The sequence below is a fragment of the Aspergillus bombycis genome, assembly GCF_001792695.1.
Source record: "Aspergillus bombycis strain NRRL26010 chromosome Unknown contig00027, whole genome shotgun sequence".
NCBI classification, from domain to species: domain Eukaryota; kingdom Fungi; phylum Ascomycota; class Eurotiomycetes; order Eurotiales; family Aspergillaceae; genus Aspergillus; species Aspergillus bombycis.
The window spans coordinates 158809-183259 of NW_019170029.1; the positions used below are offsets into that span (position 1 = coordinate 158809).

The 24451-nt window shown below is 48.1% G+C and overlaps 7 protein-coding genes across 7 annotated transcripts; 5 read left to right on the forward strand and 2 right to left on the reverse strand.

The window, feature by feature from the left end:
• Nucleotides 1-2312: 2312 nt before the first annotated feature.
• ABOM_004438 (putative zinc knuckle transcription factor (CnjB)) lies at nucleotides 2313-4496 on the forward strand (the record flags this gene model as incomplete). The annotated part of the gene is made up of 13 exons (XM_022531568.1): nucleotides 2313-2370; nucleotides 2486-2606; nucleotides 2658-2738; nucleotides 2789-2919; nucleotides 2974-3104; nucleotides 3167-3265; nucleotides 3320-3527; nucleotides 3581-3728; nucleotides 3780-3838; nucleotides 3911-3971; nucleotides 4057-4133; nucleotides 4188-4259; nucleotides 4315-4496. 13 exons carry the CDS (start codon nucleotides 2313-2315, stop codon nucleotides 4494-4496), a joined length of 1428 nt encoding a protein of 475 aa, XP_022390667.1.
• Nucleotides 4497-9905: 5409 nt separating this feature from the next.
• ABOM_004439 (sugar porter family MFS transporter) lies at nucleotides 9906-11759 on the forward strand (the record flags this gene model as incomplete). The annotated part of the gene is made up of 5 exons (XM_022531569.1): nucleotides 9906-10167; nucleotides 10230-10418; nucleotides 10490-10526; nucleotides 10607-11428; nucleotides 11483-11759. Coding segments are annotated over 5 exons (1587 nt in total), but the record flags the coding sequence as incomplete, so codon positions are not given.
• Nucleotides 11760-14081: 2322 nt separating this feature from the next.
• ABOM_004440 (fungal specific transcription factor domain-containing protein) lies at nucleotides 14082-15077 on the forward strand (the record flags this gene model as incomplete). Its single annotated transcript, XM_022531570.1, has 2 exons — nucleotides 14082-14134; nucleotides 14195-15077. 2 exons carry the CDS (start codon nucleotides 14082-14084, stop codon nucleotides 15075-15077), a joined length of 936 nt encoding a protein of 311 aa, XP_022390710.1.
• A 926-nt stretch (nucleotides 15078-16003) lies between these two features.
• Nucleotides 16004-17507, reverse strand: ABOM_004441 (succinate semialdehyde dehydrogenase; the record flags this gene model as incomplete). Its single annotated transcript, XM_022531571.1, has 4 exons — nucleotides 16004-16106; nucleotides 16164-16723; nucleotides 17072-17415; nucleotides 17501-17507. The coding sequence occupies 4 exons, from the start codon at nucleotides 17505-17507 to the stop codon at nucleotides 16004-16006; spliced, it is 1014 nt and encodes a 337-aa protein (XP_022390709.1).
• Nucleotides 17508-18922: 1415 nt separating this feature from the next.
• Nucleotides 18923-19636, reverse strand: ABOM_004442 (putative haloalkanoic acid dehalogenase; the record flags this gene model as incomplete). The annotated part of the gene is made up of 1 exon (XM_022531572.1): nucleotides 18923-19636. The coding sequence occupies one exon, from the start codon at nucleotides 19634-19636 to the stop codon at nucleotides 18923-18925; it is 714 nt and encodes a 237-aa protein (XP_022390708.1).
• Nucleotides 19637-20004: 368 nt separating this feature from the next.
• ABOM_004443 (uncharacterized protein) lies at nucleotides 20005-21682 on the forward strand (the record flags this gene model as incomplete). The annotated part of the gene is made up of 7 exons (XM_022531573.1): nucleotides 20005-20234; nucleotides 20291-20605; nucleotides 20675-20735; nucleotides 20788-21173; nucleotides 21233-21314; nucleotides 21362-21630; nucleotides 21676-21682. Coding segments are annotated over 7 exons (1350 nt in total), but the record flags the coding sequence as incomplete, so codon positions are not given.
• An 876-nt stretch (nucleotides 21683-22558) lies between these two features.
• Nucleotides 22559-24348, forward strand: ABOM_004444 (tubulin alpha-1 chain; the record flags this gene model as incomplete). Its single annotated transcript, XM_022531574.1, has 8 exons — nucleotides 22559-22570; nucleotides 22672-22695; nucleotides 22759-22784; nucleotides 22867-22908; nucleotides 22959-23013; nucleotides 23067-23522; nucleotides 23572-23906; nucleotides 23955-24348. 8 exons carry the CDS (start codon nucleotides 22559-22561, stop codon nucleotides 24346-24348), a joined length of 1344 nt encoding a protein of 447 aa, XP_022390714.1.
• Nucleotides 24349-24451: the final 103 nt, after the last annotated feature.

The window sequence follows — 24451 nt, forward strand, 5'->3', positions numbered from 1 at the left end:
AAAATGGAATTAGACCAGAGTTTTTCTCATAATATTTTTTCGTTTGCTTTGAAATTTGCGGCAGAGTCAATATGCAAACAGACGGATAAACCCGTGAGCTTTCGCATATCCTCGGCTGTCGTGCTGTACTTCCCATGGGTCATAACGGCCCCGAGTCAACTCAATCGTACGGAAAAGGCGCATACCTGAAGAGAAAGAGTCATTGCGGATATTGTCTCTGATCGGTCTGTTTGGTAGTTTGATTGACTGTTTAATTAAAAGGAGGGGTTCGGCGCTGATAGCGATTGATAAAAAATTATTATCGATAGCTCGGTAGCTGCTCCGTAGAATATCCAACTTTAAATCCGAGGCGCGGATTGTGGGGCAACAATAGAATACCCGTCTCGTGCTTTGGTCGTTTCGTCGCAGGTGCCCTAGGGTTATTCAGCAGGGGGAACAATATATCAAGAGCTGGAGTTCAACAGGAATTAAAGAAGATTGAACGAAGCAGTTGCAAAGTAGGGATAAATGTTCTCGACTCAGTCCATCCGATGCTCGGCGGAAAGAAAGGAAAAAAAGCGGATCCACCAATGAGAAGCTTGGAACGCGGAAGCATAACTAACCTTGCACGTCAAATCGAACAGACCAATGTCAATTGACAGAACTTGTGGAGAGGGACGATTATAAGGGGTCCAAAAAAAACCAGAATGACTCACTCGGATAGCTTCAATCCGATGTCGGGCCCTTCATCGCCCAGCTTTGGCTTCAGGGAGTGCCAAGTGACAACAGCGACAAGATGGGGAGATCGGTGAGCCAACCGGTGAACTTAAGAAAAACTTTTTCTCAGCTCGAGAGACCAACAATGACTTCAAAATAGTGTTGTTTGTCTGGGGCATTATTAAAGAATTTTCCAAACTTAGTGGGCTATCAGGGCAATACTGTAGTTGTTCCACATGTATCAAGCTCTGCGCCAATCAGAAGTATACTTCCCATCTGCTGCCTTTGAAAAGCAATCCATCCACCGTATAAATCTTGCTCGTCTGGTATAGTTCGTCTTCATGGTGACCATTGGTGTCTGTGAGTACTGCTATTAGTTGAAGGGGAAATCATCTAACAGTCTGCGTGACTCAAGTCCAGTCTATGACTTCTGAGGAGCAAGGTCTTCCTTGGACCAACTAAGCATATGTGCATCAGTGTATTTCTCATCAGATAATCTTCTGGTTTATGGCTGTGTTCTGAGGAAGGCTAAGATGATATGAGCAACCATCAAATCAGCAAATTCTCTCAACTACTGCAGTCACCGACTGCCATTTAACCTTCATGGCAACAGCCACCTTCCACGTTGTTACTATTATGCATCGATGTATCCCTTTGCATCGTTTTTGCCAGAGCGATCGGGCTAGTATGGTGCCTTTGCTATGCTATGCGAAGATGGCGTTCTCGATGAGACTCTTTTTGCTTAGTGTAGCCGGACAAGTGTATGAGTCCCTCCTGCTGAGTTTGATCCTTGCTTAGAGCACTGTATTGTAGTTTTATCCTTTAGGAGCCGCGAAGTGTACACCTATCTGTTCAATTGCACTATGTCTCTTCTTTGTTATCTTGAACTGAGTACAGTAGGGACACTATATGAAACAAGCAGGTGTGTTTAGGAAGAGAATGAGTCATGATAGGGGGACACGAATAAGCTCAGTATATACCAGAATGTTTGATATCAGAGAGAAACAAACAGTAGGGAATGAGAACCACAGAAATATTACCTGGGCGTGGTATCTCATCCATCTTGAGTAGGCATGTTGGAAAAGGAAACAAACTCAGGCTGACATTGTACCTGCGCGCATATCCCTAGCATTGGGAAACTTGGGAACATCCAATAAAAGATAGTAAAGAAGGAAGACTTAGTATTTGCTCTGCTAGATATGGAAGCCGATGCTGTGTTGGTTAGAACATGTGACCCCAGCCAAACAGTGAATGGCTGTTGTTGTTTGTTGTCGGCATCTGTTTGTATCTTTCCCCTCCCTCTTCTTCTTCTTCCCCTTCATCCTGTATTCGCTTTTTACTCTCTGTACTCGATACCCTCTTCTTTCTTCCTTGAGTGTGTACAGACTTCTAATACTGCTACAACTACAGAGAACAGCTTTCAGGTGAGTATCCTCCTGAGTCTCACATTCCCTCCCATATTAGTAGTCAACCAAGCAATAGGCACTCCACTGTTAGTGAGATTCACTGTCCATCTACACATGCATTGTTTACACATCTCACGCTTTCACCCACTGAAGTCCTAAGCTGACATCCTTCTGGCCCTTCACAGTGACAAGCGTCCACATACGGACAAGATGAGTGGCTGGGGTGCTGATGATGGAGCGGCTGGATGGGGGACTATCGGTGATACTGGTAGGTGCTCGTGATCATGGGCGTAGTCCTGACCATGCATCATGACTTTGCCCATTTTCTGTTTTGCTCGATGTATACATTCTTATACTATCCCTCGATGCTAAAATGGAGATAGCTGCCTACACTGATGAGAATACCAACCCATCCGGCAACTTCAAAGATGCTGGGCTTGAAGGCAACGCCTGGGAGACCACGTCTGTTGGTAATGAACAGAATGACGACAACAGATGCCGCAAGTAGGTCGGCTTCTATGACTCTCTTTTTTCATGTTACTAATGCATGTACAGCTGTGGAAGTGATGGTCATTTCGCCCGTAATTGCCCCGAGCCCCGTAAGGGTATGGTCTGCTTTAACTGCGGTGAGGAAGGGTAAGCAATAAGACAACTAGATGATTCCCTGTTGCTGAAATAAGCTGCAGCCATGGCAAAGCAGAATGCACCAAGCCTCATGTTTTCAAAGGCACTTGTCGCATCTGCAACCAGGAAGGACATCCTGCTGCTGAGTGCCCTGAGAAACCTCCTGATGTGTGCAGAAACTGCAAAATGGAAGGTAAGACAATGGCGACTGTTAATTGCACAAGGTATACGAATTTATGATTACAAGGCCATAGAACCATTCATTGCAAGGAGAACCGCAAGTTCGACCTGAACAACATACCAGACAAGCTTCCAGAGGAGGCCTGGGCAGCCATGCAAAAGGCCAGTGAGGAAAAAGATCTTGAGGACTTCCGCGAAGTATGTTTCCTTTCAACATTTTTAATTCTTTTCATATGTTACAGGAGCTTACAGAAAGACAGGCTTTGAAGATCTACTCTAAGGCAGTCCCTGATGCGACTTTCGTTGAAATTGAAAACAAGATGCGTCAGGACAACCTTAACTTTTACCTCATTGCCATGGTGAGTAGTACTAATGTTACCATTCCCGAGTACTAATAGCACGTTTGGGAGCAGGAAAAGCCAGTGGGTGATTGCATCAGCATGATCAATCTTCAAGGCAAGCTGGACTGCAAGTATGTCGTTGGGTTTTACTACAGTTCGAAGCCTCAGCGTGCCAATCTCAAAGAGCGTTGGCCTGAGTCTAGTGAAGAAAACCTTGAGCGTCTGGAAGATGCCGGTATCCCTTATGATCGAGAAATCCCAAAGTGCTCAAACTGTGGGGGTAATCCATATCCTCGCATCTCTAGGAAGGAATATAGCTGACAAGTTTTGCAGAAATGGGCCATACTGCGCGTGGCTGCAAGGAGGAGCGTGTTGTTCATGAACGTGTTGAAGTGAAGTGTGTTAACTGTAGCGCCGTCGGACACCGTGCCCGTGACTGTACTGAGCCTCGTCGCGATAGATTCGCTTGCCGTAACTGCGGGTAAAGTCTTTCTCTGTTCAAATGCATGATTATGTTGCTGAGCGTGTGCAGATCCTCTGAGCATAAAGCATCCGACTGTCCTAACCCTCGATCTGCAGAGGGCGTTGAGTGTAAGCGTTGCAATGAAGGTGGTACAATTCAGTTCAAATTAAAACACTCTACATGCTGATATGTACATTTAGTCGGTCATTTTGCGAAGGATTGTCCACAGGCCCCTGCCCCGAGAACCTGTCGCAACTGCGGGTAAGTACGAGTCCCACTCCCCCAGGGCCTCACTTTTCTTTTGAATTTTTGGCTCTTTGTGTATGACTACGATCTAACAGAACAGATCCGAGGATCACATTGCACGAGACTGTGACAAGCCCCGAGATATCTCAACCGTGACTTGCCGTAACTGTGACGAAGGTTCGAATCGACGTTCCATCCCATTCAGTGTCCTCAAGCTAACACCAGTGTCAGTTGGCCATTTCAGCCGCGAGTGTCCGAAGAAGAGGGACTGGTCTAAGGTCAAATGCAACAACTGCGGTCAAAGTAGGTTAAACCACGATAATATCTCCGAATAGTCATGTTAACATTAAGTACTCAGTGGGCCACACTGTCAAGCGCTGCCCTAGCGCCGCAGTCAATGATACTGATATAGGCGACAGCCCGGGTTTGGGGGATAATGACAATCAGAACGCGGCCGCAGATGAGGGATGGGCTACCGATAACACCGGGATGGCCGACCACTCGCCTGCCGAAGAAGGCGGATGGAAGCCAGGTTGGTAGATGTCTAGCGTACCGGTCAAAGCATGGCGTGAGTCGGATTGATCGTTTGAGACGGTGTCTGATGTCATCGCACGTGCACGGATCGTACCCGTGTAGTCTGCTCCAGGTTTTCTTCTAGTTTTGTCCATTCTCAGTCAATTTGGTGCGAATTATGGAGCATGGTAGCAACGCTAAATTCGACCGGCGGGGCCGGGAAGGGAAGTCACTCACACGGACCAGGATACAATCGGGAAAAGGAACCACTCCTGTCTCATGACGGACTGATTCCATTATCTGTTTGCCTCAGAATAAGTGAAGTCTGAATGCACTACTACAAACATTTCCATGTCCATCATTGGTTCTTTACTGTACAATGTATGCTTTAAATAGCGTAGGACTATTATGCGCTGTAGTTGGTTTATGCTTCATAGGCCACCACCGACCTGATCGGATGATTGGGAGTTCCATAGCCAGGTAAACTTACTCGGAGAGGGTGCAAAAAACATTGGCCATTCATTGCCCGGGGTTTTGGTATTGTGTACGCATCAACCGAGTCAGCTTACGAGAAACAAATCCCGAACCCGAAGATAGAACACCCATCCAACAAACCAGAACCTTCATTAACTCAGATAAAAACATATACACCTCGACAAAGTACCAAGTAGAAAGGCAAAGTCAAATAATATAAAATAATAATTGTAATATAAACTACATCGTAGTCTACGTGTAAGGACAACCTAACCAATGCGACCCAAGACGGGCTGAGCAAGCCGAAAACAAAGCAAAAGGCGTCCCTTACCGTCCGCATTTAGGCATCCCGAGAACATTCTTCGAATCGGGCAGCCAAACAACGTGGCCATGTACGTGCCTCTGTAAGTATGCAACATTCTAATATATTGCTCCACTGGGATTAGCATCGGAATGTGAGATGAGATGGCTGTGATGTAAGGGGTAAGTGGTCCTCTGGTCGTGCTATGAGATGGAGTAGTGGGTTATGTGATGGATGGTGATGTACTCCGTATACGTGTGGTTATTTGCGTTCTATTCGTGGTTTGAATAATTATGTGGTCTTAGATCTATGTACATACGTACATACATGTAAGGGTTGGTTCTTCGATGACTGGCTCTCATGGACATGTTATACTGCGCACTATATTTGATTAATATCCTCACGGTATATGTAGAATATAATCTACACGATTGCACAGCAGCAATACGAACTTATTCTGGTACATTGTTGATATGTTCTGCGGTGTAGCGACAGATATGCAAGGGGTGCCTCTCTTGCCGTCTATCGGGATTCGGGAGTGATCCGGTGGGATAACTTTGTTGTCAGAAATATTTTTATTTTCAAGTTGACCTTGCTTCCTTGAGCCTCTCTCAGTTCATGCGAGTTGTGCTGTCTGTCGTTCTTCTATCAAGTTTTGTTTCGGTATGATAGATCTATTCATGATATTGAATCGTCGTATAGATTAGTACTTCGATCTAGTTATTTAAAGCCAGGGAAACCCTTGCTTCGTTGACAAAAACTGCATGCCCTTGAGAACATCAGACTATTTTATTTCAAAATTAATGAAACCAGTCTCCTCCACTACTCATCCAACACATCAATATATACATGGCATGGGTGATTGAGTAACGATAATATAAAAATGCCTCGGCTTCTTCGGCCAAACGCCGGCCATGGGGCTGGCCCGTGACGGTTCCCCATACAAACCCCAACCTAACTCTCAGTTTTCCCCGTCAATTTGAACTTACCGGTCCATACATGGCCGCAACCATCAGATTCTATCCCGACAGATGCCCTGTACCTACGGTGTAGCAATTGCCTATGTAGGTAATTGAAGTACAGAGGTACGTGCTTCCAAGCCCTGTGTGCATCCTGAACCCAACAATACACTACACTACAGTTTAGTGTTCTTGAGTAAAACATATACCCTAATGCTGGCTAAGAAGGACCAGGCCTGAGGGTACTTCCCTTTCGTTCAGTCTAGCTGTAACCCACTACACCATCTGTGACTAGGTAATTATGGGTCAATGTATTCTCCGGTTGATACGCTAATTGGATTTAGGAACTCGGACCGGTCGGTTCGCCCCCTCTACAGTCCATGCAGGTGGTATGAGCTGATTCTGTCTGCCGAGTTGATCCACCCGTTGGGGAGAGGTGCAATTGACCTGGTAGCGAGAATAATGGTTCCTTGGCTGTTTGTTCGACAATACTAATTACTTTGTAAAGTAGGTATGCAGATACGCCCTACCATTCCGCGTGTGTGATGCGTCTTGCTGTGTCTTTGATCGGCATGTCAGATTTGATGTGGGTGTCTGCGTCAGGCGGGTTACAGATCCCCTTGAACGGGAATCTGGCAATATCTTCCCAAGCTGTCCATACTGCGCGAAATAAAAGAGAACAGGTAATGGGCATGGATCTGGGCCCATGACAGGTGACATGGCCCAAGGGGTGACATCTATGGACCAAGTTGCAAGGTGGCCATTGATATGGTTGCTTCGGTCTCCTCACAACTTTCCAATGTAAGACCATGGGACGATCGGAAATACCAGAATAGGTAATCCGAGAAGTCGTCTGGATGTCAAAAACACACAATAGAAAAACAGTTCGGACAGAGCCGAATGTCTGTGGAGAGGGAGTGCACGTTTCAGGAGGGGCGAAAGCCAGAATGGGGAGAAAACGGGGAAGGGATCCGCAGGTAAGAATGACTAACTGGATCCCGTTTGGAGTAGATCTCAACTGGTTGGCTGGAAGCCTTCAAAGCGTGAGGGCCCATATGGGGGCACACCCAGTGAGGTGCGCAGGCCCAACGCCCTTATGGACCGTGACGGCCGCCCGGCAGAACCTTAGGACAAAACAATGGCGGCTGAAGAGGAGGCAAACTTTATACGAGAGCTGTGGTATCAAATCCCCAGTTCGGATCTCTATCCTGGCTTCGGGGAGTCGTCTACAGAGAGTCATTTTAAGAAATTCTTAGCTTTCTCTGGGCACAGTTATTCACGAGTCTTGACTGTTGCTTGGTGGTACTTGGCTTTGCTAGGATTTTCAACGGATCTCGTATGGGAAGGGCTTGAGAGCGCGCCGAGACGGGTGGCATCAAACAACAGGCTGTTACCATTTCATGGCAGCCTTAGGCCGATCCTTCGGTGGTTTAGCCTCTCGGCCATAACTGGGATCATTTCGGAGAGGGTTTCTCCGGACCGGGTTGATTTAAAGTTGGATGCTTTCGGCAGGCTTCGGCCTGGATCACTGGATAAAGGAAAGGTAAAAACAAAGAAAAGGATAAAAGAGACATACGGAACAACTTGTACCTCTTGGCCTTTCTCTTAAACTAACCACAAAATGGTAGAATCAATTAAACCCTCAACCAACAGTTCTAATAACGCAGATGTTTTCCACCGGTGGTTGGCTAAATACTACTTCATTTGGTACAATTCTCGGATTCAATCAGACGACTTCCATTCATTTCGCCGTAAGTGGGGAACTCTTCCCTGGTGCCACCTGATTGGATTGACTGACTTAGCGAGGTAGTACCTCTAGGAATGGATGCCAATTTTACCTGACATTCATGATACTACGACGAGGGAGTAGACCAACTTGGATAAGTACTGTACCACTAGTCACTGGGACGGAACCCCGTCCAACGATAATATTACGGAATAACATCCAGGCATCAAACAATCAGGTCCCTCACTGGATTTGGAAGTAAGGCAGATAAATGCTCTCGATATTAATAACAAAATGAACGAAGGGTGAACAACAAGCGCCACGGAACCGGTAACATGCAAATAGGCTCGCTCGATCTCGCTGTGGCGGATTGAGGCGTCAAAAGTAAGGGCGAGGATCGTGAGTTGGCGGATAGGGCCGAGTAGTAGACCCCTCTTCGCAAAATCCGGAGACTCCAAACTCCCCGGATTCCTGAGTAATCGGCCGAGCAGGTCAAAGTGAGATGGGCGGAGCAATGACGATGAATGGACACACTTTTTTTTTTCCCCCCTTGGAGCCCCTCCGCTAAGATACGAATCATGTTTTTTACAGTTCTAGTGCTCGACCACGCGATCCATGCGAAATCTAGTTATACATCAAAAGCGGTTGATACGATGCACATAAGGCAAGGTCCCCGAATCGGAGACGGGATCCAGTCCCTCGCACCGCGTAAATAGGACGAAAGGCAAAAGAAAAGAAAGGGAGTCTAGTGGCGATCCTTCACTAGCTACGTACGTACGATGACCGGAAAATTGTGCCCTCGTATAACCATTGAACCGAGCTTTATTTTTATCCATGGAAGAAGCAAAGGAAGTAATCGATGTTGGATATCTCGTGCACGGAGAACCCGAGAGAAATAATCAAAAAGAAAAAAGAAAAAATGAAACAGGAAAGAGACCGTCCCGTCGGATTATCCAGAACAGGTTAGACCGGAAAGCCGATGCCAACGCCATGACGGCATTGGGCGGAGTGGAGCAGCAAAAAAAGCAGAGTAGCAAATGCGTTGCTTTTTTTTTTTTTCTCTCGGCGTTTCTGTTCACTTCATTCGTCTACCCATTCAGCCCCCGCCGATCGACTTTTGTGTGGAGTGTCGCCCGACGACCACCATCGTCATACTCCGGAGGACTCTGCTTCAAACATGAAAGTGATGGTGTGAGAGAAAAACCCAACGCTGGGGCCCATCAAGGTGCCTGGGGGTCATCCTACTCCTAGTAGTATGTGGGGAGTCAGATCCAGTTCCCTTCCCTTCTGGAGCCTCCGGTTCAGCCAATGGAAATGTGATGTGGAGGATGGAGAAGAGCGAGATTCAAAAGCCTGGAGAGAAAGACGGGGAAATTGGTACTAAGGCGAGACGACTACTACCTCGATCCAGAGAGAGATTGGCACTCGGTGGAGATTCTCTTCCATCACTATCAATCCCGGTAGCCCAACCATGGATCGAATTGCAAGAAGTCTTTGATCGTTTGCGATACTAAAACATGCAACCTTGACCAAGTTGACCCTAAGGAACGTGTACTTTTCTTAGTTTGAGACCATGCGACCCCGTTCCCTGTCTGTTTTTGGGCAAAGTCTCATTGAATGTATGTATGTGCAGTTACCGTCTGATGCGTGGAACTTTAAATTCTATTTAGAATTTATGAATTTCACTCTCATCCTTTTATTTATTTATTTTAAATGAATTTATTATTATTTAGATTATTTAGTCCCTGTAGCCGTGCCTTCCCCAGGTCATTGCCTCGCTTTTATATCCCCGTTCATTCCCCTGCTGTCACCATCTTGCTGATCTTCCTCCTCTTCTTTTTTATTCCGATCCCGTCTTGCGTTAATGCATCTTTTTCTTCCTTCTCTTCCCCCTTAGGTTCCCCTTCACTATCGCATGAGACTGCCATTTTCATCCACACTCAACTGAAGCAGTCTCGTCCCGTTCGGGAATTTAGTCAACCCTGTTAGGAGAAAGCACAGTCGCAAGAGCTTCCAAGATGGGCCGTAGGTACTTGGGCCTTCAGGGCAATGCCTTGCAAATCGCCATCGGTGTTATCGCTGGTATGGACTTTCTACTATTCGGTTACGATCAGGGTGTCACCGGTGGTCTTTTGACCCTTCAGTCCTTCATCAAATATTTCCCCACTATTGCTACCAGTGGCGCGTACTATGACAGTCTCACACAGGCCGAACAGAGTACCCAGTCTACTCGACAAGGTAAGTTGCGCCTTATTCACTCCCCGTAGGAGACCGCTGAAGGCTTATGAACTGGACCGCAGGTATTGTTGTCGCTGCGTACAACTTAGGATGTTTTGCGGGGTCTATCCCGACAATCTGGGTTGGAAATTGGCTTGGTCGACGTAAAACTATCTTCCTTGGTTCTTTCATCATGGTCATTGGAGCTCTGCTACAGTGTACCGCATTCCATTTACCCCAGCTGATTGTTGGACGTCTGGTAACTGGGTTTGGTAAGTAGCAAAACGTGCCAGGGAAAAACAGAAAGAAAAAAAAACCCCCCCCGCTAATATTTTATTGTTAGGAAATGGCATGAACACATCTACCGTGCCAACCTGGCAGTCTGAGTGCTGTAAATCCAACCATCGTGGCAAACTGGTCATGATCGAGGGCGCATGATTACCTGTGGTATTACCATTAGTTACTGGATCGACTTTGGTTTGCTCTTTGCCGACCCCAGTGAGGTCGCCTGGCGTTTCCCACTGGCCTTCCAGATCTTCTTCGCCGCTATCATCCTGGCCTTTGTCATGTTTCTTCCCGAATCTCCCCGCTGGCTTGTGCTTAAGGGCAGGGAGGATGAAGCCAAAGAAGTCCTGGAGGCTTTGTTGGGCGATGGAACTGATCCGACCTTTTTGCAGACGGAGTACACAGCTATCAAGGCGACCGTGTTGGAGATGGCTAAGGGTTCGTTTAAGGATATGTTCACCATGGACGAAGACCGTCATTTCCACCGCACTGTGCTGGCTTATGTCAACCAGATGTTCCAGCAGATTTCTGGAATCAATCTGATTACATACTATATCCCGGTTGTGTTGGAAGAGCAGATGGGTATGACCCTGATCAACTCTCGACTGATTGCGGCGTGCAACGGAACCGAGTATTTCATTGCCTCTTGGATTGCAGTGTTCACGATCGAAAAATTCGGTCGCCGGACGCTGATGCTTTTCGGCGCCGCGGGCATGTCGGTCTCGATGATGATCCTCGCCATCACAGCTAGTCTCAAAACCCCTCAAGCCAACATCGCCTGTATTGTATTCCTCTTTGTGTTCAACACCTTCTTTGCCATCGGCTGGCTGGGAATGACTTGGCTGTATCCCGCCGAGATCGTACCTTTGAAGATTCGTGCTCCAGCTAACGCCCTGGCGACATCGTCGAACTGGATCTTTAACTTCCTCGTCGTGATGATCACCCCTGTTGCTTTCGATAACATTGACTACCAAACCTACATCATTTTTGCCGTTATGTAAGTTTTCCCTGCAGTCTCTGCAGTCAGATTCCCGGTGCTGACCAACCACAGTAACGCATTCATCGTTCCGGTTGTATTCTTCTTCTATCCGGAGACAACCCGTCGATCGCTGGAAGAAATGGACCGCATCTTCCGAAAGACGAAGAGCATATTCTCGGTCGTGCGTATTGCGAATGATGAACCTCACATGTATGGCAAGCATGGTGAGCTCCTGCATACGCTGGACGATGTGGAGGATGATGCTGTGCGCCGGGCTAGTGTTCTGAGCCACGCTCACAAGGAGTTGGAAAAGGATAGCTCTGAAAACAGCATCACGAACAAGGCGTGAGCCCGATGCCACTTTTCTGCGTTGATGATACAAAACTCAGTTTTTTGTCTCTGGTAGGGCTGAATTCTGGAAGACCAGAAATGATGAATAATATACCCAGCTTTTATTCTGTATTTAGCTTTTTGGTGCTGCTTGTAATACATATCTGATCTGTTGATCATCTACCGGTCTTTCTGTGGATCCATTGGTTCCACTTTGTCCAAACTCAGTCGACAAGGCTAAGTGCAAAATTGCCTGCAAGTAACACGCAGCCCTGCCCGTTCCGTTGGGCTTCTACTGGTATTTCAATGACCAGCTTCTAGAACATCTGCCACGGAACAGAAGGGAGTTAGGGCTGAAGAGAAAATAGGTACACGATACACCAACAAAAGCTGTTCTTTTGGATACACCACTAAACCTATATCGGATTAATTCATACAATCAACCCAGTTATAAGACCGGGAATAGCTTTTTGAGCCTTAAAATACCGGAGTTACAGTGGGTGATATCTGCATTCAGTACTTTCAAAGCTGTATCATGGATGCGAAGTGATATCAGCGCTAACCCCAAAGTAGTAAGGGACCTTAACTTGATGCTTTCCCCACAGTATCGTCACTTCTTTCCGCACTCCTCCTTAGTGTTAATCCCTGAGCGACGTTTATGGGCCCCGTTGATGCCCTATCTTAGGGTCAGGCTGCTAGTACTATATCAAAGTGATGACAGAGCCTCAGACTAGCAGGCAGGTCGGCCGCCGGAGGCGACCGAGGTTCCCGACGCTTTGCGGAAGAGGGCCGCACAAGCGTAAGTATTCGTCTAAATCTTGACCAATGGATACACATGCTCTATGTCTGAAATCTAATAATTTACCTCTATATCAGATGCAACCCATGCAGATACCATAAAGAGAAATGTATGGGCTTGATTCCATACACTTTTTTTTTCATTTACAGTTGCTGATTGCTCCAGGTCAGGGCGGGATGCCTTGCTTGCGATGCCAACGGTACAAAAGAAACTGTCAGTACAGCCAGGCCCCTACGCAACCAGCCAGTAATGGCACCACAAGGTATGATGAAATAATAGTTTGTCAAAAAGCTGCTTGGTGTCTCAACTTACATTACTATAGAGCTAGCACCTCCCCGCAACGAGACTCTGGTAAGGAACAATGTCTCGAACGGATAGTACGCCATTTCATGGGCGACATATCGTTTGAGCCATCAAACCTTCAATTCGTGGCGGACGCTCTGGAAAGGGACCAAGTAAGCTCAACGAAGCCTTCGACTCTAGCTCCGGGGTCAAGCGAGCTCTATTCCATTCATCCACTTTCCACGAGTACGATGAGTAAGTCATGGTGGACGTAGCTTTGCTCTCCAGATGCCGAGTATCTTACTTGGATCCCGTGTACAGTCTACTCTGGGGAATTCTCTCACTGGAATTTCTCACGGATGATCCGTCGAAAATTACAAAGCTTGGGAAACGACCCCGATGACAGCATGGTACTGCTCTTTTACTCCATATCTTCATATGTTTGCTGACAACTGTATCCAGACGGGTGACTCCCATACAGCTCATGATCCTTTCCGTGCAACCGGCCTTCAGTCTCCTAGCTCAATTGTTGCTTCAGCAAGAAAGTATTTCCCGCCACGACATATTGCAGATTTTTTGTTGGAAACATTTCTTGAATATACCCAGACGAATTATTACTATTTCGACGAAACGGAGTTCCGGCAGAAGTTAGACTACTACTATACCGAGGATCGGTACCTAGATATCAACGATGCCGGCTGGATCTGTACCCTTTTCATGACGTTCGCATCTGGGACTCAGTTCGCTTACATGCATTCTAGCCGACCCCCATACTTGCAGAGTACGTCCGGCGAAGATCACTTACCTGATGATACTATTGGGTTGGCACTCTATAGGTTCTCATGCCGCCTGATTCCCGATCTTATCACCACCGCCTCCGTTGAAACTGTCCAGGCGTTTTTGTTATTCGGAGTTTATACAATGCCGATTGATACCTCCGGCCTTGCCTACACTTACCTTGGGCTTGCCATAAAGATGGCTATCCAGAATGGTATGCATCGTCAGTTTGGAGAGGAAGGCCTAGATGCGCGCACCATTGAGTTGCGGAACCGCCTTTGGTGGTCTGCGTACGCACTGGATAGGTGAGAGAGAATACAGTAACTCTTGTTATTGTCGCTATTCTAACTGTATACCAAATATAGACGGATCAGTATCCTTCACGGGCGCCCAGTCTCCGTGTCCCCAGCTGAGATAGACTGTGACATGCCTAAAGACATACCCGAATTGCGTCCCTCTGGCCGAGCCACAAATCTACCTAATATGACTGCCACGCTCCAGCTGACTGAGCAGCTTGCGAAGGTTGCGCCCATCGTGTAAGAAACCTAACTTCTGACCAAGCCGGTCCCTCTGCTGACTACCTTTAACGAACTTAGATCCCGGCTGAGAAATTGCCCGGCGGAGCTACACCAGATCTATCTTAAGCAGCTTCTACACGTGCGTGATGAACTCAGGAACTGGTGGACCACACTGCCCGAAGATGTGCACTGCCGTGACCTTGATCCTTCCAAGCAGCTTTTCCGCTATAATGTCCATTTGGAAATGACATACGCTACGATAATCATGTACATGGGTCGTCCCTTGATTCTTGCTGGCACACCAAACTCATCGGCCTCTGCTGAGGGCGGCTCTGACCCAGCCGTAGATGCTGGTGCAAAGTTATGTTTTGACTGCGTTCAGGCTGCTCTCCGGATCGTCGAGCTATGCCAATTATTACAGGACACTGTCGGTGTAGCACGAGTTTCGTATACAGAATTTAGCTCCTGCCGTGCGGCGCTCTTGGCCATTATCGCCCAGAGTTTGAATGCACGAACGGAACGGCTACGTGGGGCACTTACGCAAGGCATGGGTTTGATACGCCGGATGTGTGTTGGCCTCCAGTCGGCTCGTTCAGAAGTAGCAGTTATCGAGGCGCTTGAGCGTGCAGCACGGCGTCTAGACAGCCGAGCTGGAAATGAAGACACAGTCCCTGGGGAATCAGGCGTCGGATACAACCAATTTAGACGCTGGGCTATGCTATGGCAATCTGAGACTCCTCCGTCTAATATGGCGGACGAATCTGAACCTATTGGGCTCGAAAATTCGCAATTGCCAGCCGGATCCTTTGACGGGTTCTTCTCTTCCTTTCCTCAAGAGCTTGGAGCTTTTGCATCCTTCCCAGAAGCAGGGATGCAGTTCGGCGAAAGCTTGCCGACCATGCTTTGGCCTGATGACTTATCACTACCGACGTTCCCTCCAAACCCGGATGCTCCCGTTTGACGGCAACCTATGAGGGTAGTATTGGGCGCTTGAGAGGGCCTAAATCGTTGCTCTGTGTGAATTTCTCACAGCAATCTCAGGTTCTGTAAATTACAAGGTCAGAGCTGTTAAGTCGGTGCCTTGTCACGAAGGCGTGATTGATTGAACTTACTGTCAGGCATGTGAGCTCTATCCCTTCGTATCTGGTAGCATAGAGTCACTGCTGAGATGGAGGTGACAGACTTTCTGGAGGTAGTAGAGCCTTCATTGTTGTCCGGACCCCAACTCTCATGAGAGTTTACGCCGGCTTCCACTTGGCCAAACAAAGGAGCATTAGAGGAGAATTTTTGTATACAATACCGTGAATGGGATCGTTGCAATCGACTGGCGTTGGATGATCCGACCACTTCTGCAACGCAAAGTCTATCCTCAATCATGTAGACGATCGAGTGTACAGCTAACAGTTGAGACACATTTCACTAGGGGTTCAGCTACAAAATACGAGGCAATCCACAGGCATCGAGTGCGTCTTTTCCACGGGATTTAGAGGAAACCGATTAACCGCAATATCAGAGCAACGAGCACTGACACCCCATGTTTCAATGTAACCCTCCATCCAGACAAAGTCGGATTTTTCTATCCCCTGTCGGAGTTTGAAACTGGGCTCCCGCGGGAAGTTAAAAATAAAACAGGGCCTCATGGTTGGAGAATCTATACTACCATGGACAAGGATGCAGGTGGCATCTTCGGCATTCCGCTCATGGGCTTTGGACAATGTATAAGGATCGAACAGAGATCGAGAAGCAATTCGGGTGCTCGTCCCCGAGTCGCTATGGACTGGCCACAATCTTTTGGCATCAACCCTAGGTCTCGATCCGAGCTACTGCTCTCTATCTACAATATCCCGTACTATGCCATAGAGTAGCTAGAGATTTCTCAAATGATGGTTATGCCAGGCCTCCGATTGTAATGGTCTTGATGTGAGTAAACTCATCGATTCCATACTTGCTTCCCTCTCGCCCAAACCCGCTCTCCTTGACACCACCAAATCTGTTTGACTTGGTTAGCAGAAGGTCCACTTGACGTACCAGAGAAAGGGTCATCTACGGAGCAGCCACGTTACGAATGATGCCCGTATTCGCACCCACCATCCCAACCTCAAGCGCCTCAGCGACACGGAACAGTCTTCGGATGCTCTGAGTATAGATATAAGCGGCTAAACCAACCTCACACCTGCTCGCCTCTCCAATAACTTCCTCCTCCTCATTGAATGCAAAAAGAGCTGCAACAGGTCCAAATGTTTCCTCGGAGGCCAGTCGCATATCGTGCGTCGTATCCGCCAACACAGTCGGCTGGACGTAGTTCTCCCCCAGATGTCCCAACCGTTCTCCACCAACAAGGACCCTGGCCCCCTTAGCCTTTGCATCCTCAATATATGCCATCACCTTCTCGGCAGCAGCCCCATGGATAAGCGGCCCATGCGTAACCCCATCCCCAAACCCAGGCCCAACCCGAAACGCCCTCACTCTCTCAACCAACTTCTCCGCAAACCTCTCATAACAAGACCGATGCACATAGATCCGATTGGCACAAACACAAGTCTGCCCGGTGCCCCAAAACTTCGACAAAGCCAACCCATCCACTGCCTCATCCAGGCTCTCCACATCCTCAAACACAATAAACGGCGCATTCCCCCCAACTCCCACGAAACCCGCTTCACCTCCCCGAAGCCTGCCCCATAAGTAACTTCCCCACCCTCTTCAACCCGTAAATGACACCTTCCTGACTTCCGCATGCGTAGAAAGACATCGTCCAACCTTCACCGTATTCTCCATCGCTGTCACAACATTAATCACCCCCGCAGGGATCCCAGCTCGATGAGCCAGCTCCGCCAACGCATTCGCCGTAAACGGCGTCTCACCGGGGGCTCTTTACCACGACTGTACAGCCCGCCGCCAGCGCGGGCCCAATCTTCCAGGTGATCATGGCGGCGTGATCAGTCCACAGGCGCTGACCGGCTCGCGTTCTGTGACGACTAGATTTCCTGGCACGGAAACAGGGATAGTATCCCCGTATAGACAGGTTGCTCCTTCACTGAACCACTCAATGAAGGAGGCGGCATATGCCACCTCGCCTTGGGCTTCGGGGAAGGGCTTGCCGTTTTCCCAGGTGATGAGCGTGGTGAGGTCGTCACGGTTTGCGATTATGAGGTCGTGCCACTGCCGCAGGAGGCGCGCACGGTCTCGGATGGAGGTGTGGCGGAAGGTTTGGAAGGCTGTTGAGGCTGCCGTTATGGCTGTTGTGGTGTCGGTTGCTGTGAAGTCGGGGCAGGTACCGATTTGGAGGTTGGTTGCTGGGCCTGCGGTTGGTTTTGTGTTGTGTTAGTCGGTTGAGTTGTATGTTCTGGTGTTTTGTGGGTTTGTGGTGGTGATGGCAGGACGTACATACCATAGACTGGGAAGGTTGCGTTGGTTTGGGAGCTGGACCATTTTCCGTTTACGTAGCATTTTTCTCTGAAGAGGGTTTTGTCTTTTAACTGGAATTTTGTCAATGGACTCCAGAGTGGTTTCCATTCGATAGGTTATCACATATCTCTGGGACGGCGTAGGCCATGGAGAGCTTTACAACACTTGCAATGTAAGACTTGTGATCAATGAGCAAGATAATATTTTTCATATCTGGCGATAGTCGACGCTATCTTATATTCAACAGAATACCCTATGTCTTGCCTGCTATCCACTCGGGCCGGGAAGGGACACCGGTCCATGCCGAGTTTTGAAGCGGATGTCTGTAGTTATCCGAAGCTATGCTCTGGAAGAAGTCCCTATACGCGGATGTTGTTCCGTCATACTCAAGTAGTGCTTCTTGTGTGCTGAAAGAATAGGTAGATAGACGTAGTAATCCACGGGGAGGGAGCATTGATACGCGTTGGGCTGGCCTATATTCATTACGGCCATGGCAGTCTCCAATTGCCATATGGGAGTTATTTTCTTCTTGTCTGTGTCTCATCCTAGTTGAATTTCCGCATCATGCTTTCCCTCTCTTCTCGTTGCATCTACATCTACCAGTCTCCAGACCAAGGAACTAGGGCTCGGGTGCATGTACCCGAGTTAAAAGTACATCCACGTTCCGGGGGCATAAATTGCGAATAACTGTACCTATTATGGCAAAGTTCAAGAATAAAAGGTGTTCAATCATGTAACCACTGTGCAATCTCCAATATCTCCACCATGGTAGTAAGATATTGTACAGGGCTGGGGGGAAAGTACAAAAAAAGAATTGAGGCGCACCCGATTTGAACGGATAACCTTTTGATCTGGAGTCACTGTGATAATTTATTAGACCGAATTCTCGTACCTGAGTAGGTAATGGTAACTTACAACGCGCTACCGTTGCGCCAGCGCCCCAACAGGTTGAAATTTGCCGAGATTTTAACCTATATCAACCTAAAAGAAAGGAGGGCTTGTTTTGCGAAATTTTTGTATGAACATCCTAACTACATACCTACGTATGCTCAACAACTTCACATATTTACATGGAATCGCACACTAACCATAGGATTTTAGCTATTTTCGTGTTTGGACTTTATGCTAATCTTTCTGGTATAGTATACTCGAAAGTATCTTCAATCTAACTTGGGCATACTTGCTTTCCCTTGGCCTTTCGGACGGCGACGGTTGGGATTGTACTATAGCCGCTAAGTATACGGAGTACAATAGGCCGTGTTATGTGAATACTATATATAGCAACGGATGCACCACATTTACTAGGTTCGTGACACTGACATCGAGAAGGAATTAACATGTCAATTAAAATCTTATCGTCGGGAAGCTCACCCTGGTAAAAATCAAGGTCAAGATACCAGTCTACAACTCCCTCTCGACAGCATCAGCCATATCTCCGAGCGTATCAAACCTCCAATCATAAATCGTATCCTCTAAATTCCCCATCAAAGCCCCCGGTCTCTCAATCCAAGAAGACTTGAGCCCCATCTTCTTCGCAGGATGATGATCATGGAATTGACTCTGCGCCGTCTGGAGCACCTGTTCCGCCTCGACCCCAAATTGCCCCTTCACAGCCTTCAACATATACTCAAAGTTAGCCAGGTTAGGCTTATACGACCCCACATCTTGCGCCGTGATGATCAAATCAAATGGAAACCCCTGCAAGCTGCCAGCATTGGTCTTCTGGAACGACTCCCGGTCCACATTCGAAAGCACGACCAGCTTGTAGTGCTTCGACAGACGCTTCAACGCCTCCACCGTATCCGTGAACGCAGGCCACTGGCCGACTGATTCGCCGAAATGGTTGCTTTCTTCTGCGGTGGGTGGATTCAAGCCCAGGCGGGAAGCGATTTGCGGGTGGATGGTGGAGAGGAGTTGTGAGTAGGGCATATCTGGGGTCTTGGTTTGTTGGGCTTTTTCGAGCTCCTGGTAGAGCTTGAGGTAGTCTGCCCGTGTTATTTGCGTGTTGTTCGCGGTTAGCGTTGGCTGGATTGCGTTCCAGACGCCGGTTTCCCAGTCAATTAGGGTTCCGTAGACGTCGAAGGAGAGAAGACGGTAGTTGGTCAGTTTGGACATGGTGGTTTGTCTGGAGGTTTCGATCTTGGGAGGATAATAGATTGATATTCGTCGTTAGATGACTTTGTGTTGTTCTTCTCGTGGGGCGGTTTTTTATATGTAAGATAAGCGACAGTCTGGGTGTTTATAGTCCGTCTTTAGCTCGGGTGCAGTTACCCGACCGGAATTCACTGCGGGGAACCTTGAATACTTCTTCTCAACTCCCGGCTTGGCTTTATCGGTTTTCCGTGTGTCAAACTGCTAGTTGTTCTCTCTTTACTTGAAAGTGACTTGTATCATGAGCCACTGGGGCAAATTCCCGGTCCGGGTGGGGCGAAGGACTCGGAAAAGTTGTCAGGGTCGATGTTTTTAGATGATAAAAGCCAGCTACACACGCCCGCTTTCTAGATTTCAATCTGGGCAAGCAAAACATTCACTCCGCGCATATTTGTGTATCGCTAAGTCTCAAGATGACGGTCATTCCTGAGCCATCTGCACCTTCTATGCAGACGGCCGTTCCTGGTCTGTTAACGAATGCTACAAAGTTGGAACTAGATGTCATCTTTGATGCCCGAACTACGCAGCTGGTTATAGACTATGACAAAAGCTCTGGAAACTAGTAAGCTTTCTTCCCAATACGCGATGGTATGAAGTGTTGTAACTTACACTTCATAGCTTGGTCGACATAGATGGTAACGCCTATCTCGATGTGTACGCCCAGATTGCCTCGATCCCCGTGGGATACAACAACCCCACGCTGGTGAAGGCTGCGCAATCACCGGCGATGATTTCAGCCCTGGTTAACCGTCCAGCAATTGGCAACTTCCCCTCTCAGCAGTGGCTTGATCTGTTACGTGGTGGCCTCATGCGCGCCGCTCCACGCGGATGCACCCAGGTTTTCACAGCACAGTCGGGATCCGAGGCCAACGAGCTAGCCTTCAAGGCCGCTTTCATGGCCTATCACCGGAAACAAAGAGGGGATGTGCCCTGGTCCGAGCATGAGCAGGAATCTGTCATGAAAAACTAAGCACCCGGATCCCCGGATCTGGCTATCCTTAGCTTCAAGAACTCTTTCCACGGCCGTGGATTCGCTAGCCTGCCTGCTACTCGCTCCAAGCCAGTACACAAGATTGATATTCGTCCTTCAAGTGGCCCCAGGCTTCTTTCCTCAGCTAAAATACCCTGTAGAAGAACACGAGCAGGACAACCGTCGTGAAGAGCAGCGCTGTCTGCAAGAGGTTGGGCACCTCATTGATTCATGGCACTGCCTTGTGGCTGGAATCATCGTTGAGCCGATTCAGAGCGAAGGTGGCGATAACCATGCCTCACCGGAGTTTTTCCAGGGTTTGCAGGCTATTACGAAGACTCGTGAAATTTGCCTTGTCATTGATGAGGTCCAGACAGGCTTCGGTGGTACGGGCAAATTCTGGGGCCATGAGCATTGGAATCTTTCCGCCCCCGCTGATATCGTGACTTTCTCAAAGAAGGCACAGACTGCGGGCTACTTCTTCAGCGACAGCTCTCTTCGTCCTGATAAAGCTTACCGGCAATTCAATACGTAAAATTGCGCCCGGCTTTATAGTGTTTAAAGAAGTAACTGACTGTTGTGTTTCTTAGGTGGATGGGTGACGCTGCACGCATTATCATGTGTAATGCAGTTATTGATGAGATACTCCGCGAAAATCTTGTACAAAAGACAGTACGTTTTATCACACTTAGTTTTATCCAGCGTTCTGACCTTTCCAGGCTCGCGTAGGCGACATTCTCCATGACAGACTTGCTACTCTAGCCACGAAATATCCACAGTTCATCCAGAACCTTCGCGGCAAGCGCAAGGGAACCTATCTTGCTTTTGACACGCCCGATTCCAGCACCTTGTTAAAGGAAATGCGCAGTCTCGGAATTAACATTGGAAGCTGCGGTGTATCAACTATTCGACTGCGTCCGATGCTGATCTTCAGGGAGGAGCATATTTCCCCGTTGATGGAGGCGTTTGAGAAGGTTTTCAGGTTGAGGTACGCTGTGCTTCAGGCTCTTTGGTCTAACCTTACTGAAATTAGGCTATAAATTTATCCTATCTGCAAGAAAGCATGTTGATCCCTATGATCTCAGATTGGTCTCATTTCTAAGCGACGGTTATTGGCAGTCTTGGGGTTTGGTGACCTTTAAGCCACGACGGGTTAGCGTAGGTATCTACCAACTAGGGTTAACGTCCTCCAGGCATTTTATTGTCTGATCCGCAAGGTACTGGAGTTGTTGCATCCCAGTCAAACTCTCTCACGCGTTCTCAAATACGTAGAAAAGCAAATAGAGCGGTGAGCAACACAAACATCCGGATACATTCGTTGTTGTCATTTTGTGCAGTCCCCGGAGTCAATTAGAAAAAGTGGCTACAAATTATAGAACTACTCGGGTACCCACGGATCAACATCGAATTGATTTCGCTCTGTTATTGTTTGCTCCTGTCGCTTATATGTCCAATTCTGAATCGGATCGAGCCGTTGGGTTGTCGATATTATGGTCTCTAAAAAAAAGGAGGAACCCCGAAAAAAAAAAAAAAAAAAAAGGGGACAACGGACAGGAGGCAAAGTTGGGACTAGTGTGCTTTGGGCCCAAGGCTGGATGAATCGAATGAATCCATAGGCCCAGGCAAATTCGCTCAAAAAGAGGGTGTCGAAATGCCGTTAGCACCAAATGCACTGCTTACTTACGACTTTACATAAAAACTAGAAGCTCCAGCGTCGCCTGACGGACACCTGACTGACTGATCACGGTTTCCCCTACTTTTTGTTTTTCTTCTCCCAATAAATCTTCCCGCTTCTTCGTTGCCCAACATCACCTCCCACCCCGTCTTTCTTATCTCAATCCCATCTTCTCCGTCACAATCCCTTTTTCTTACCCCCTAATACCTTCTTGTATCGTGATACTTCATCCTTCTCCACAATGCGTGAGATCGTAAGTTTGTTTAGAGCAGTCACGGAGCTCTTCTTTTCCCCACTCTTCCCCCGCCGCTCCATCTCCAACGTGAACAACACACCAATGCTAACTCCCTCAAGGTGCACCTCCAAACTGGCCAGTGTGTAAGTAAAATCATGAGCAATATCCCATACAAGACAGCTGAGTCGTCGCGCTCTTTCTTTTAGGGTAACCAAGTTGGTACCGCCTTCTGGTAAGTTCACTGTTGATTCATCCTTTTCACATGCTCAACAAGCAGGGTGTCCTGAATGGAACGCATATTGACATTGTTTTAGGCAAATAATCTCCGGCGAACATGGTCTCGACGCGTCTGGAGTGTGAGTAACATGGGCTATGACGTGACGGACTACTCCTAATTGAGTCTCAGGTACACCGGTTCTAACGACCAAGAACTGGAGCGGATGAACGTCTATTTCAATGAGGTTGCTAAGCTTCTCTAAATCATGTATACTACGGCTGCTCATCAATACACTAGGTCGGCAACTCGAAATATGTTCCCCGCGCGGTCCTCGTGGACTTGGAGCCCGGCACGATGGATGCCGTCCGTGCTGGTCCGTTTGGACAGCTTTTCCGACCGGACAACTTCGTATTCGGCCAATCGAGCGCGGGAAACAACTGGGCAAAGGGTCACTATACGGAGGGTGCTGAGTTGGTTGATTCCGTTGTGGATGTGGTTCGTCGTGAAGCCGAAAGCTGTGACAGTCTGCAAGGATTCCAGATCACACACTCCCTTGGAGGTGGTACTGGTTCCGGTATGGGAACTCTTTTGATCTCGAAGATCCGCGAGGAATTCCCGGATCGCATGATGGCCACATTCTCTGTGGCACCTTCGCCGAAGGTCTCGGATACGGTGGTCGAGCCATACAACGCCACATTGTCTGTTCATCAGCTTGTGGAGCACTCCGACGAGACGTTTTGTATCGATAACGAGGTGCGAGTCCATCACTGTCATAAGTGACGATGTGTTCTAACCAAGTTAGGCCCTCTACGACATCTGCATGCGCACCCTGAAACTGTCTTCTCCTTCCTATGGTGACCTTAACCACCTGGTCTCGGCAGTCATGTCTGGTGTTACTGTCAGTCTTCGATTCCCTGGTCAGCTCAATTCGGACCTGCGGAAACTGGCTGTGAACATGGTGCCCTTCCCCCGGCTCCATTTCTTCATGGTGGGCTTTGCACCACTGACCAGCCGGGGAGCCCATTCATTCCGCGCAGTCTCAGTGCCTGAATTGACCCAACAGATGTTCGATCCCCGAAACATGATGGCTGCTGCTAACTTCCATAACGGCCGCTTCTTGACTTGCTCCGCGATCTTGTAGGTTTCCTCCGCAGTTGATGATTGCAAAGACTAACTAGGATTTAGCCGTGGAAAGGTCTCGACGAAGGAGGTCGAAGATCAAATGCGTGGCATCCAGACTAAGAACAATCATTATTTCGTCGAATGGATCCCGAACAACATCCAAACCACGGTCTGCTCCGTGCCTCCCAAGGGCCTGAAGATGGCTTCCACCTTCATTGGTAATTCGACATCCATCCAGGAATTGTTCCAACGTATCGGCAACCAGTTCTCTAGCATGTTCCGTCGCAAGGCATTCTTGCACTGGTACACCAGCGAGGGTATGGACGAGATGGAGTTTACGGAAGCGGAAAGCAACATGAATGACTTGGTGTCGGAATACCAGCAATATCAAGAAGCCTCGATCGATGACGAGGAGGGACTTGAGTATGGTGAGGAGGAGATCGAGGAGGAGCAGTAGTTATCTCGTCACTAAATGTGACACGCGTGAAATCCAGGACTCTCCTTACATCTTATTACATACTTTGGTAATGATAGTGCAAAAGTTGCTGCCATCCTGAACA